Raw genomic sequence first — 13275 nt, forward strand, 5'->3', positions numbered from 1 at the left:
CTCAGCTTTCTTCACAGTCCAACTCTCACATCCATACATGACCACTGGGAAAACAACAGCCTTGACTAGACAGACCTTTGTTGGCAAAGTAATGTCTCTGCTTTTTAATGTGCTGTCTAGGTTGATCATAACTTTCCTTCCAAGGAGTGTCTTTTAATTTCATGGCTGCAATCACCATCTGCAGTGATTTTGGAGCCCCCCCAAAATAAAGTCTGCTACTGTTTCTACTATTTCCCCATCTATTTGCCATGAAGTGATGGGATCGTATGCCATGATCTTCGTTTTCTGAATGTTGAGCTTTAAGCCAACTTTTTCACTATCCTCTTTCACTTTCCTCAAGAGACTCTTTAGTTCTTTTTCATTTTTTGCCATAAGGGTGGTGTCATCTGCATATCTGAGGTTATTGATATTTCTCCTGGCAATCTTGATTCCAGCTTGTGCTTCTTCCAGCCCAGCGTTTTTCATGATGTACTCTGCATATAAGTTAAATAAGCAGGGTGACAATATACAGCCTTGACGTACTCCTTTTCCTATTTGAAACTAGTCTGTTGTTTCATGTCCAGTTCTAACTGTTGCTTCCTGACCTCCATACAGATTTCTCAAGAGGCAGGTCTTCAGAAAGAATGAATTTATTTTTTTATTGAAGGATAATTGCTTTACAGAATTTTGCTGTTTTCTGTCAAACCTCAACATGAATCAGCCATAGGTATACATATATCCCCTCTGTTTTGAACCTCTCTCCCATCTCCCTCCCCATCCCACCCCTCTAGGTTGATATAGAGCCCCTGTTTGAGATTCCTGAGCCATACAGCAAATTCGTGTTGGCTCTCTATTTTACATATGGTAATGTAAGTTTCCATGTTACTCCTTCCATACATCTCACCCTCTCCCCCTCTCTCTCCATGTCCATAAGTCTATTCTCTATGTTTGTTTCTCCACTGTTGCCCTGTAAATAAATTCTTCAAAACCATTTTTCTAGATTCCATATATACGCATTAGAATACGGTATTTATCTTTCTCTTTCTGATTCACGTCACTCTGTATAATAGGTTCTAGGTTCATCCACCTCATTAGAAAGTGACTCAAATGTGTTTATTTTATGGCTGAGTAATATTTCATTGTGTATATGTACCACGACTTTTTTATCCATTCATCTGTCGATAGACATATAGGTTGTTTCCATGTTCTAGATATTGTAAATAGTGCTGCAGTGAACAATGGGATACGTGCTTCTCTTTCAAATGTTCTATTTTATAACCATCCTCTTCTCTATTTCTGTTGAAGACTCTATATGGTGAATGATAATCATTGGGTACTTAGGCCATTTAGCATTATGTATCACTTATGTTGAGAGAAGTAGTGAAATACTAAATATAGCTCTTGTTAGAAAAGTTTACAGCCTAGTTAAAATGCCAAAATGAAAACCTGGTGAATTAGAGTTTTTATAGTATTTTACTGAACATATGTGTAGAAGGCACATAAACTATGGATGTTTAGGAAACTGTCTATGCATAGCTTTGCATAAAATACTTGGGAAAGGTTATTTGATACGTCACCAATTTGGAAGATCAAACTATTTAACATAAAGTGAAGAGCCAATTTCAGAATAAAACCATTTCTCATGCAGAACTTTATTTTTTGTGAGATTCCCTGATTGTGTATTTAGTGGTTCCTAGGAAGGAATGGAGAAGGAAATGGCAACCCACTCCAGTGTTCTTGCCTGGAGAATCCCAGGGACGGGGGAGCTTGGTGGGCTGCAGTCTATGGGGTGGCACAGAGTCAGACACGACTGAAGCAACTTAGCAGCAGCAGCAGCAGCAGGAAGGAAAGTTATGACCAACCTAGGTAGCATATTAAAAGCAGAGACATTACTTTGCCAACAAAGGTCCGTCTAGTCAAGGATATGGTTTTTCCAGTGGTCATGTATGGATGTGAGAGTTGGACTGTGAAGACAGCTGAGCGCTGAAGAATGGATGCTTTTGAACTGTGGTGTTGGAGAAGACTCTTGAGAGTCCCTTGGACTGCAAGGAGATCCAACCAGTCCATCCTAAAGGAGATCAGTCCTGGGTTTTCATTGGAAGGACTGATGCTGAAGCTGAAACTCCAATACTTTGGCCACCTGATGTGAAGAACTGACTCATTGGAAAAGACTCTGATGCTGCAAGGGATTGGGGGCAGGAGGAGAAGGGGACGACAGAGGATGAGATGATTGGATGGCATCACCGACTCCATGGACATGAGTTTGGGTGAACTCCGGGAGTTGGTGATTGACAGGGAAGACTAGCTGCTGCGATTCACGGGGTCGCAAAGAGTCGGACACGACTAAGCAACTGAACTGAACTGAGGAGTAAACATTCATAAATTATGCTTTAAGAATTGGTTAGTCTTTGGGACTTTGCTGGTGGTCCAGTGGTTGGGACTTTGCCTTCTAATGCGGAGGTGTGTGTTCAATCCCTGGTGGGGTAGCTAGGATCTCACATGCCTCTTGGTGGAAAAACCACAACATAAACAACGGAAACAGTATTGTAACAATTCAGTGACGACTTCAAAAATGGCCCACATTTAAAAAAAATCTTAAGAAAAAGAAAGAATTGGCTAGTCATTATGGGTCAATATACAAAAATATGTCAAAAACTTTGGTAATATGATTAGTATCATAAGATAGAGCAGAGCATTGCTAATCTCACCAAGAGGGACAGTATTTATAGGCATATTCTTTATGTTATTCATTCTACTGGAAATATGCAAAACTGGCTCAGTAAGTATAGAGTTCATGAAAGCTGACAATAGGATATAAGGTGCATAGAATCTACTATGCAGATTTTAGTAACTAGTTATATGCTGCAAAATGTGCAATGTAGGTAAACTGATGAGAAACCTTCACCCGACAGGGTCTGCATCTTTGGAGGATTGGCATTTGCAGTCTTTGGTTTGCATATACTTAAAGTATCTTAAATGAAGGGATCGTGCACTAGGAACAAGAGATAAGTGCTTTCCTGTCCAAATTGTCTCAGACCCTGCGTTTTCTTACAGCAGTTTGTTAAAACGGCAATTTGTTGGGTAATTGCACGGAGGATTGCGGGAACTACAGTGCTCGACTTTCTTCAGAAGTAAATGGCTGTATAGTGAGGACAGAGAGTACCATATTCCGAATTTAGACGGCCTCAATGATTCATACTGATATCTCATAGCTTATCGCAATCCATAGTTAAGCACTTCTAATAAACTCCGTCCGGTCTTTTTATACTCCAGTATCGGGCACAGGCATTCATCATGTATTTGTTGAATGAGTTTGTTACAGTTCTATGTATCATGCATTTTGTGTGTCTGATCTGTGAGGAGCATGGTGCACCGACACTAGATCCTAAAGAATTCTCATGATGATCGGGGAATAGAGCTAATCTAAATTTAAAAATCACCTTTACTTGGAGGTGATCCGCTCCGGGCATCCGGGTGAAAGATGATTCTTGCCTGAAATCTGAAGTGCCGCGGAAAGTACTGTGGGAGTCCCTTCCGCTCCCACAGGAGAAGGAATCGCGAGCGCAGGTTTAAGGTCAGAGGCCGCAGGTGCAGGAGCCCAGGGAAACAGAAGGGCGCAGGTGGAAGGTTGCGCGCTCATCGGGTGCGCTCCGGCTCCGATACCCGGAGCGGCCAGTAAGCGGCGCTGGGCCTCGGATTTGGTGGCCCCGAGGAGCGGGCTGCGGATTACCTGCAGCAGAGGGGAGCCGGCGAGCTCCTCCCCGCCCGTCCGCCCCCACTCCCCGCCCCCACCGCGGCACTCACCCGGGCTCCGCCAGCTCAGCGCACTCGCTCGGAGGAGCCGGGGCCGAGCAGTCCGCCTGCGGCAGGCGGGGCGCGCGAAGCCAGCGCGGCGGGGCTGCGGGGCCACTTGCCCGCGTCCTCCGGGCCGGGTCGCCCTCCTCCCGCACAGTGCGGCGCAGGGAGGCTCCCGCCTCCGCCGCCCCCGCCCGCCGGCCTCCTCCTCCGCTCTGCAGGCGGGGACCGCCTGGCGCTCGGCACCCAGCAGCCTCGGACCCCTCCCGCCCCCGGCTCCCGGCAGCAGGAACAGCAGCAGCAGGGGACACAGCGAGGGACCGCCACCGCCAGCGACGCCGGGCTCCGCGGGGTTCGGGAGCCGGCCCCTGCAAGAAGGAGCAGAGCCATGGCCGATGGGGGCGAAGGCGAGGATGAGATCCAATTCCTGCGAACTGTAAGCGCCGCGCGTCTCGGGTTCCCCCGGAGGGGGGGCGGCTAGAGGGAGCCGGGGCATCCGCTGGCCGGCAGTCGGCAGTGGGACACGCGGACGGGTAGGGGGCTGCCTCCGACGATGCGGGAGGAGGCGGGCAACTCCCGGGGGGCGCAGGTGTGCGTGCTGGGGCGAGGGAAGGGAGGTACGTGTCTGTGCGCCCGTGTGTAAAGCCCGGAGACGGAGCGTGGCCGGAGCGCGAAGAGCGGCCGGCGGCGCACTGGCTTGGTCCCGGGGCGCTGAGATCGGGAGCCTCGGAGCCCCGGGAGTCTGGGGACTCGGGGGCTGCCGATCCAGCCTGACCGGTCGGCGAGGCTGGGACTTTCGGGGCAGCCGGGGGCACAGTGCAGACTGAGTGGCCGTGGGGAGCGGGGACCGGCGGGGACGCGGTTGTTGCCCGGAATTCCGCTGCGGCGCGGTTTCTCGGCTTTCGGGCTAGACCCGCGCGCAGTCACGCAACCCGGGGATTCGCCTAGTTGGCGTGGCGGGGGTCGGGGAAGCGGGTGCAGGACGTGTCCTGAGACTGCCCCCAAGTCGAGGTGCTGCTCAGGGGAGGGAGAGTCGTCTCCGTGGACATCGAGGTGCCTGGGTTTGGGCCGTTGGTGGTGCTGAGACTGCTCGCAGAACGTGGAAGGGATGGGAAGTGAGTGTCTGTGCACGCGCACGCGGGGGCGGCGGGGGACCTCGCGAACGCGTCGTTCTCTAAATGTTGGCTTATTGAACACTGAGTGCAGCAAAGTGTGTGTGTGTGTGTGTGTGTGTGTGTGTGTGTGTGTGTGTTCGCGTGTGTGTAAGGGCAGGGAGGCTGTCCGGAATTTCCATACTGAGTGGCAGCAGGGAAAGGTTGGCTTCACACTAATAAAATTTTTTCTCCTTAAGTACCTCTTTGCACTGCTCCTTCCTGTCGCTGATTCGTCCGAACGCTGCAGATACTTCCCTGGGTGAGGCTTTGGTCCCCTCGAAGCTGGGACTGGAGAGCTCCTTGGCAAAAGAAAATGTCGTAACTTCTGGTTAAGAATCGCCGGGTTAGCGTTTACAGCATCCATTGGGTCTTTCCTTTCCCTGCACTTGCCTCCTCCTCTCCGAAGGATATTCCCTTCCAGGATTCCCTCCACCTCCCATCCCCCCGCCAAAGACTGCAGTTTCTCTAGTCTCTTCTTTCCCCAACAGTGAAAAAGCTGTCGCTGCCCACTTACAATTACCCCACAGTCACACACAATTAGAGCGAGACTTAGGTTTTGAAATATTAACCAGATAGCAACTTCTGGGTGCAAAAAGAGCCTAGATGATGTATTTGGGTCCTGAACGAGTGAAAACAGTACATTTGTCCAAGAGCGTTCTAAGTGGCCTGTTTTTCCATTTAGCTCTTCTAATTTTTTTTTTTTTGCACTCATTTTTGCTTGGGGGTAGGGGCTTTAGAAAGAATAAAATCCAGGGTACACATCAGATTGGCCAGTGATTTGATCTAATAGCTGCGAGTCATGCACCATTACATATGCTCTTGGTGGTACTACTGCTCCACCACCCAGCTCTAAAGAACCAGTTCAGGAAAACCTTGCTCATCAGGAGTATTTTCAGCCTACTAGTAAGACAGTTTACCTTTATTTATTTATTTATTTATTAGTGGAAAACTGTCTATATGCTTTTCTAATAACTAATAAAAAGCCACATGAAAAGATGTTTCTCAGTACCGTGAAAGCTTTTGTTTGGGTGGGTAAAATATTTAGTTGCAGTGTAATCTCTAAGTTCAATTTTTTTTCATACTCCATAGGGTTAAAATTAGCTAGAAAATTTTGGAAGGCTCTGTGCACTCAAGGCCTTCCTGTAGGCTTAAATGTTAAGCGGAGCTCATGGAGGTGGTGTTATCAGAATACTTAATGGGGACCGAGGTAATGTGCTTGCTGATGGGCTTCTGTACATATAAAGTAATGTTAAGTCTGTGCCCCTGGACAGCTGCCTGTCAGCCCCAGCGACACCTTTGATAAGTGGGTCCTGGGTAGAGATCTGGCAGTCCTAGGCTGGGATTTTTCTTTTAATAAAACATCCGTAGGCTGTTGTGCTGATGATAAATGACCTTGAAGGAGGTAGCTTGGTGGAGCAGGGGAATTTTTTTGGTGTGGTGTGGCATGAACATCTAAATGGAAAACATGCCTTTCCCCCTAAATTTTAGTTTTAATACAGAATCTCTCAAACCTTTTCTCACTCCTCTGTCTGCCCTTGCTCCTTTCTATTTTATTCTGTTAATCTGAGAATGTTGTTGGTTCAGAAATGTTAATGGAAGTAGGAATGGAGAGAATGTAGTTCTTACCTTTTTTGAGGGGGGAGCATTTTTTTCTCTGTGTTTTTGGTAGCCCAGGGAGTATTAACAACCTGCGCATCTACATAAAATGGTTACAGATTATGGATAACTGTCCTGCTTAAAAAAAAAAAAAAAGTCAAACTGTTAGTCATTAAAAGGCCATAATGGTGAATTTGACCAGACATATCTTATATTCTGAGTAGAGCACCTTAAATATTTTCGTGGATTTTTATTCAAGCACAGCAGTGCATTGTTGAATCTTTGGCATCTTTGTGTCCACAGAAAGATTTTCTTCTTCCGTCTTCTTCTTGCAGAGGTTTATGATCACTGTAAAAGAAGCAAAAGTAAAGCCTTGAATGGATTCTGTCCCTGAGTTATGTCTGCTGCTGTTAATTAATCAGTTAATTAATTCTTCATTTGTAAAGGGGAGTTTTGTCACTGTTTAGCCCCTGTTGGTCTCTCTCCTAGCTCTTTTCCATTATGCAGTTGTGAGTTTGCTAATATTCTTTTTAAACGCTTACACAGATGAAAGATTATCATCCATTCAGTGGCTTTCCCACCAGCTAGAAGCAAGCCTACTCTGATATGTTTATCTGTGAGAGAAATTAAGAATATATACATGTAAACGCTGAACATGCTGGACACTTAGAAGAATCCTATTGTGAAATACATCTTCAGCCCATAATGGATTTTATTCACTATCATTTCCACACACAACCATGATTTGGGACGTGTTGTTTATTTTATTTTAAAAATATCCTTAGCTTACCAGAATAGCGATGATGAAATCCCTTAACTGTAAGCAAACTATGATGTAAAATACTGGAGTTGATTTTTCCTAAGTGCTTCGCTTTTCTTTCATTTTGTGTAAGCACAGAGGAGTTACTCTGGGGGTGTGCTGTGTATTGTAGTTTTGCGTTTATGCAAAGGTTGAGACTTCAGACTTAATCCAGGTTGCAGAATTTCTTCTGATAGGAATGTGTCTTCCTTTGCAGAATGAAATATTTCACCATAAATTTCTTCTCAATGCTTCCACATCTGACTTGCTGTTGATAGGAAGCTTTTCAGAAAGGATTCAGCAATTAATGGTGAAAGAAAGTGAAAGTCGCTCAGTTGTGTCTGACTGTGTGACTGCAGGGACTGTATAGTCCACGGCATTCTCCAGGCTGCAATACTGGAGTGGGTAGACTTTCCCTTCTGCAGGAGATCTTCCCAACCCAGGGATCAAACCCAGGTCCTCCCGCTTTGCAGACGGATTCTTTACCAGCTGAGCCACAAGAGTGATTATAACGTGTAAATGCCAGTGTACAACTCAGGGAAATAGATCAGACTGGAATGTGTAGCCCCAGTTTATAGAGGTCCAGGCAGGTTAACTGTACAAAGTCAGCTGCTCAGCCGTGTGGAACCAAGACTAAAACTCAGATCTTAGGTGGATGTCTTTTCCAGGAGAGAAAGCCTGCTTTATCAGCTGCTGAAGTGTGTTTTTGGTTTACAGCGAAGAGGAGACACAGTCAGTTTTCTTAGCTATGGGAATGGCACAGAGTACAAACCAGATTCTGGGTGAGCACTTTTTGCTCCCTTGATAATGAAGGCATGAGGAGCTATCAGTAGGTATGCACTGTGGTATTTTCTTTTCTTTTCCCAAGGAACTGTTGGAAAGCCGACCCAGGCTTATTTTTTTCACTTATTTTTCTTAATCTAGAAATTGGTGTGTGCACATTGGCAGGAAGGGCAGGATCTGAAACACTTAGGGCACTAATTTACTTGACATTCCATCTTGTTTGTCCTTTGGCTTTAGATAAGTGTTTTTATCAAGGCTGAATGGCCAGAGAAAGGATTACAACTTCTGGGTGATTGTGCTTCTGTAAATAGCCCTTGGGGAAGAGGGAGTGATGACAAGGCACGCATTTGTCTCCCGAAACTCTGACATTATGGAGATTTTGTTAATTTAAAAAAACGTTTGTTGAATACCTTCTATGTGCCTGGCATGATGCTAGGTATTAAGGATTCAGTGTAAGGAAAACAAGTGGTCTGCAATTATAATTGCAAAGCAAAGATTTAGAGGCTGGCATGGAACAATTAGATGGGAAAAGCACATGTAGAAACGCCGAGATACTTGGGTAGGAAGAGACCATTGGAAAACATTACCCTGTCTTCCCCTGTGTCTCCTTCCCCTGTCATTATGCAGATAAAGCAAAGCTCAGAGAGGTGAAATGGTTTGGCCCAGCATCACACTGCAGATTAATGACTGTCTTGGTTCAGACCCCTGTAATAGAATACCAGGGACTGTGTGGTTTAAACAACAAACATTTATTTCTTATGGTTCTGGAGTTTGGTGGAGCCAAGATCAAGGTGCCGGCAGATCTAGTATGTGATGAGGACTCTCTTCCTGGTTTGAGATGCCTGTCTTCTTGTTGTATCCTCATATAGCTGAGAGAAAAATCATCTCTCTTATGTTTCTTCTATTTACTTATTTTTAAACATTTTATATTAGAGTTTAGCAGATTCACAGTGTTGTGATAGTTTCAGGTGGACACCAAAGTGACTCAGCCATACATACACATGTATCCATTCTCCCCCAAACTCCTCTCACATCCAGGCTGCCATATAACATTGAGCAGAGTTTCCCTGTGCTATGCTTGTTGATTATCCACGTAAAATACAGCAATGTGTACATGTTGATCCCCAACTCCCTAACTATCCTTTCCCCTCATCCTTTCCCTCCTGGTAACCATAAATTCATTCTCTAAGTCTGTGAGTCTGTTTCTTCTTGTAAGGGCACTAACACCATTAACAAGGGTCCCACCCTCATGGTCTAATTACCTCTCCTACTTCCTGATACTGTCCCCTTGGGAGTTAGGATTTCAACACAGGAGACTTGGGAGTATGCAAACATTCAGCCCATAATAGCAGCATTACTACTGCTACTGATGCTAAGTTGCTTCAGTCGTGTCCGACTCTGGGCGACCCCATAGACGGCAGCCAACCAGGCTCCCCCGTCCCTGGGATTCTCCAGGCAAGAACACTGGAGTGGGTTGCCATTTCCTTCTCCAATGCATAGAAGTGAAAAGTGAAAGTGAAGTTGCTCAGTCATGTCCAACTCTTTGCGACCCCATGGACTGCAGCCTACCAGGCTCCTCCATCCGTGGGATTTTCCAGGCAAGAGTACTGAAGTGGGGTGCCATTGCCTTCTCTGATAGCAGCATTAGAGTAAGGCAAAGTATGTGACAATCTCTGAAGAATTGCTCATAATTCTGGATTATTAGCACAGCATTCTTTGTACAGTAGATCTAAGTCCACCTGTTCCATTTTAGACTTATTGTTGCCTTCACAGGGTTCATTGTCTAAATCTGGCCTCTTGTCCTAGCTGCTGACAAGGACATTTCTTTCTTCCTTTCTAAAGTTGCAATCCCGCTTATGTCTCAGATCTCAGTACAGTACTTGCTCGCTGGTCCACGATGGGCATCTTGCATGCATTCCATCCTTTCTCTGCCTCCCTCTCCACTTGTTCCCTCTGGTCAATCTTGAATCATGCTAAGTTCTTCTGTCTTAAAATTCCTTTGTTTGACCCTAGCCTTCTTTCACCACTCAACTCCTTAAGATGTGGTCTCCACCCACTGCTTGTCTCCACCACTCCAGGTAAGTGTTAGCTCACTTGTGTTAAAATCACTTGAGTAGATGATATGACAGTAACCTCCTCTGTGCCAAATCTAAATATTCCCCCCCAATCCTGTTCCTTGAGACCTCACCAAACTCTACCAACCTGGCTCTCCTTTTGGAAGCTCCTCTGTCTGCCTCTGGAGCTAGGATACATTTTAAGTTATTTTTGTAGATTTCCAGTCACACTTTTTTGGGGTTCTTTTCACTTTGTCTACTCCAAATCTTCAGTTGTCCCCAAAGCTGCTGTCCTATTTCTAGTTCTCACTCTTCTGTCTTCGTGAGCTTATCTGTGCCTCACGGTCTGGGATCCTTGGGGTAATAGAGTTTGAAAAGCATAACTGTGGCTTCATCCAGCTCTGGGAGCCAAAGGAATGACACGAACTTTCCCAGTGCTGTTTCTTTGCATAGAAGAAACCCTCCCATATCTGCTGGCCTTTGGACTCTCATTTCCAGCTGCCTACGGCCTGTTTTAACAGGCCTCCTACTCTGTACACACCATCCCCTCCTACTCTGTACACACCATCCTGAGTATGTGTGCATTCTGTCCCCCAGTGGCTCTTCTTCCCAGTGGTTGTGCATTGGCCAGTGGGTCTGGCTTAAACATACCAGTGTGATCCTAATCTCCAGAAAAGCACCTGAGTCCACCAGGACCTAGTTTAGGGACTCATGAAAGTTTTTAAAAAATTTCCTGAAAACCTAAAGATACTAAGCGCATTAGTTCAGTTCTTTTTGTTCCTCTCATTCTTTATTTGTCATCACCTCCTGTCACTGTTTCCCTGGCCACCTAGCTCAGGTCTAGATTTCTTTCACACCCCAGCACTTGTGCTAGCCCTCGTCATTCCCCCTTTCCCAGCCACTGCAGCTCACCTTGGATCCTCCTGCCTTTGCATCCCCTTAACCCCCTTGTGTTCCTGCCACCACTCCTTGGTTCTGAATTCCTGGCATACACAGTCTGACTTCTCTCCTTGAATCAGAATAATCTGATTCTTGACACCTTACTTGGGTTCCCCATCGTGCAAGGTCTCACCCTTGTGAGGAAATAATGAGAGGACAGTGACTGAGACACGTGAACGAAGCAAGAAGGGGAATAGAGGAAGGGCTAAGTGAGTCTGAGTGATAGGGGCTGCCCAGGAGAGACCCTGGGTTCATTTCACAATCTGTTCTTCAAATAAGAAGCTTCTAGATGGTGAGGTGATTTCCTGGGCATTACAGGGGCATCTAGTGGAGAGATTTTATCCACTTACTTTCGTCTTCATTAATTATGAGAAGAATGTTGGGATGGGGACTTGGCCATTAAGTGATTGGGTAACTTTGGGATTGGTGAGGGTCCCATAAAAATTCTTTTGGGAACTGAAAAATGGGGAATTGTTTACCTCTGAGCGGCTCATTGTCTTGTGAAGAGTCCTGGGGTCAGCCAGACTCAAACCATTTAGAAGAATGAGTGTAATAAAACCTTGCCCTGGGACTGGCCATCACATTTTTTCCCCCACAATATCATCCATTGTCATTTATTTGTAATAAACAGTCAAACAAATGCATTAGATTCAGAATCTAGAAGCTGAAGGATAGTTTCTTCTATATCTTTTTTCCCTTATGCTTTCAACAAATATATATTTTGTACCTATGATGCGCTATGTATAACAAGCACATCAACTATTATTGTGGATTAAAAAAAATTTCATATGACCATTGGCTGCTTAGAAGTTCATAGACAAATAAGGGGCCCTTTAGCACAAGCATAGAACATCATATGTTAATAATACATTCTGTGAACAAATATTGGACATGCATACTTTGGATGATTCTGGGGGTTCCTGGGTATTTTCATCTTTGTGGATCACAGCATCAGCAACTAAACTCGTAGTGATGTCTTGCTCTCCAACATCTCAGCTTTGAAGTGCTTCTCTGGCTTCCCTTTTTTTCCTTGGGCTGGTGAAGAATTGACCCATATTTCTGGGATTTCCTAAACATTATAGATAGTTGGCCTCAAAGCCCAGATAAAAAGCTGCTCTTCCTGCTTCCAGTGGCCCAGTAAGAGTCCTACAATGATGTTTCTTCTGGAAATCGAAACTTGAAGTTTTCCATGTTGCTGACTTGGGGTGTTCAGAGTTGCCTCTGTGCCCATTATCCAAGCAGAGTTCTGTCCACAGAGCAAGAACCACTAACACGTGTGCCCAGATGAGACCTCCACTAGGCAACGGTGCCTGGCACCTACTGTCGCCAGGCAATCGTAAGTATTTGCCAGTTTCTTGAAGAAGAACTTAACTCTCACTGGGGAGCCAAGGCAGATGCAGGGCACAGTGGGTGGAACGGTGGAAACAGTGTCAGACTTTATTTTTCTGGGCTCCAAAATCACTGCAAATGGTGACTGCAGCCATGAAATTAAAAGATGCTTACTCCTTGGAAGGAAAGTTATGATCAACCTAGATAGCATATTGAAAAGCAGAGACATTACTTTGCCAACAAAGGTCCGTCTAGTCAAGGCTATGGTTTTTCCAGTGGTCATGTATGGATGTGAGAGTTGGACTGTAAAGAAGGCTGAGTGCCGAAGAATTGATGCTTTTGAACTGTGGTGTTGGAGAAGACTCTTGAGAGTCCCTTGGACTGCAAGGAGATCCAACCAGTCCATTCTAAAGGAGATCAGCCTTGGGTGTTCCTTGGAAGGAATGATGCTAAAGCTGAAACTCCAGTACTTTGGCCACCTCATGCGAATTGACTCATTTGGAGAAGACTCTGATGTTGGGAGGGATTGGGGGCAGGAGGAGAAGGGGACAACAGAGGATGAGATGGCTGGATGGCATCACTGACTCGATGGACGTGAGTTTGGGTGAACTTCGGGAGTTGGTGATGGACAGAGAGGCCTGGCGTGCTGCGATTCATGGGTTTGCAAAGAGTCGGACACGACTGAGCGACTGAACTGAACTGAACTGAACTGAAAGTCTGTGTTTATTTTACACACACAAAGACATTTTCATGTGGAAATTTTGGTCACACACACGAAAGAAAGATATTTCATATTTATTTTATGGAATATTTCAAAATATTCCATATTTCTTTTTACCAAATTTTG

At 45.6% G+C, this 13275-nt stretch overlaps 1 protein-coding gene across 1 annotated transcript in view; it reads left to right on the top strand.

Moving 5' to 3' along the window:
* Positions 1 to 3825: 3825 nt before the first annotated feature.
* The window catches only part of RYR2 (ryanodine receptor 2), an 830352-nt gene continuing 820902 nt past the window's right edge, over positions 3826 to 13275 (top strand). Inside the window, exon 1 of the mRNA XM_027531123.1 lies at positions 3826 to 4210. Coding sequence (XP_027386924.1) covers positions 4163 to 4210 — 48 coding nt within the window. The 5' untranslated portion in view covers positions 3826 to 4162. The remainder of the gene's footprint in view (positions 4211 to 13275) is intronic.

This window comes from Bos indicus x Bos taurus, chromosome 28 (genome assembly GCF_003369695.1).
Source record: "Bos indicus x Bos taurus breed Angus x Brahman F1 hybrid chromosome 28, Bos_hybrid_MaternalHap_v2.0, whole genome shotgun sequence".
Classification (NCBI taxonomy): Eukaryota; Metazoa; Chordata; class Mammalia; order Artiodactyla; family Bovidae; genus Bos; species Bos indicus x Bos taurus.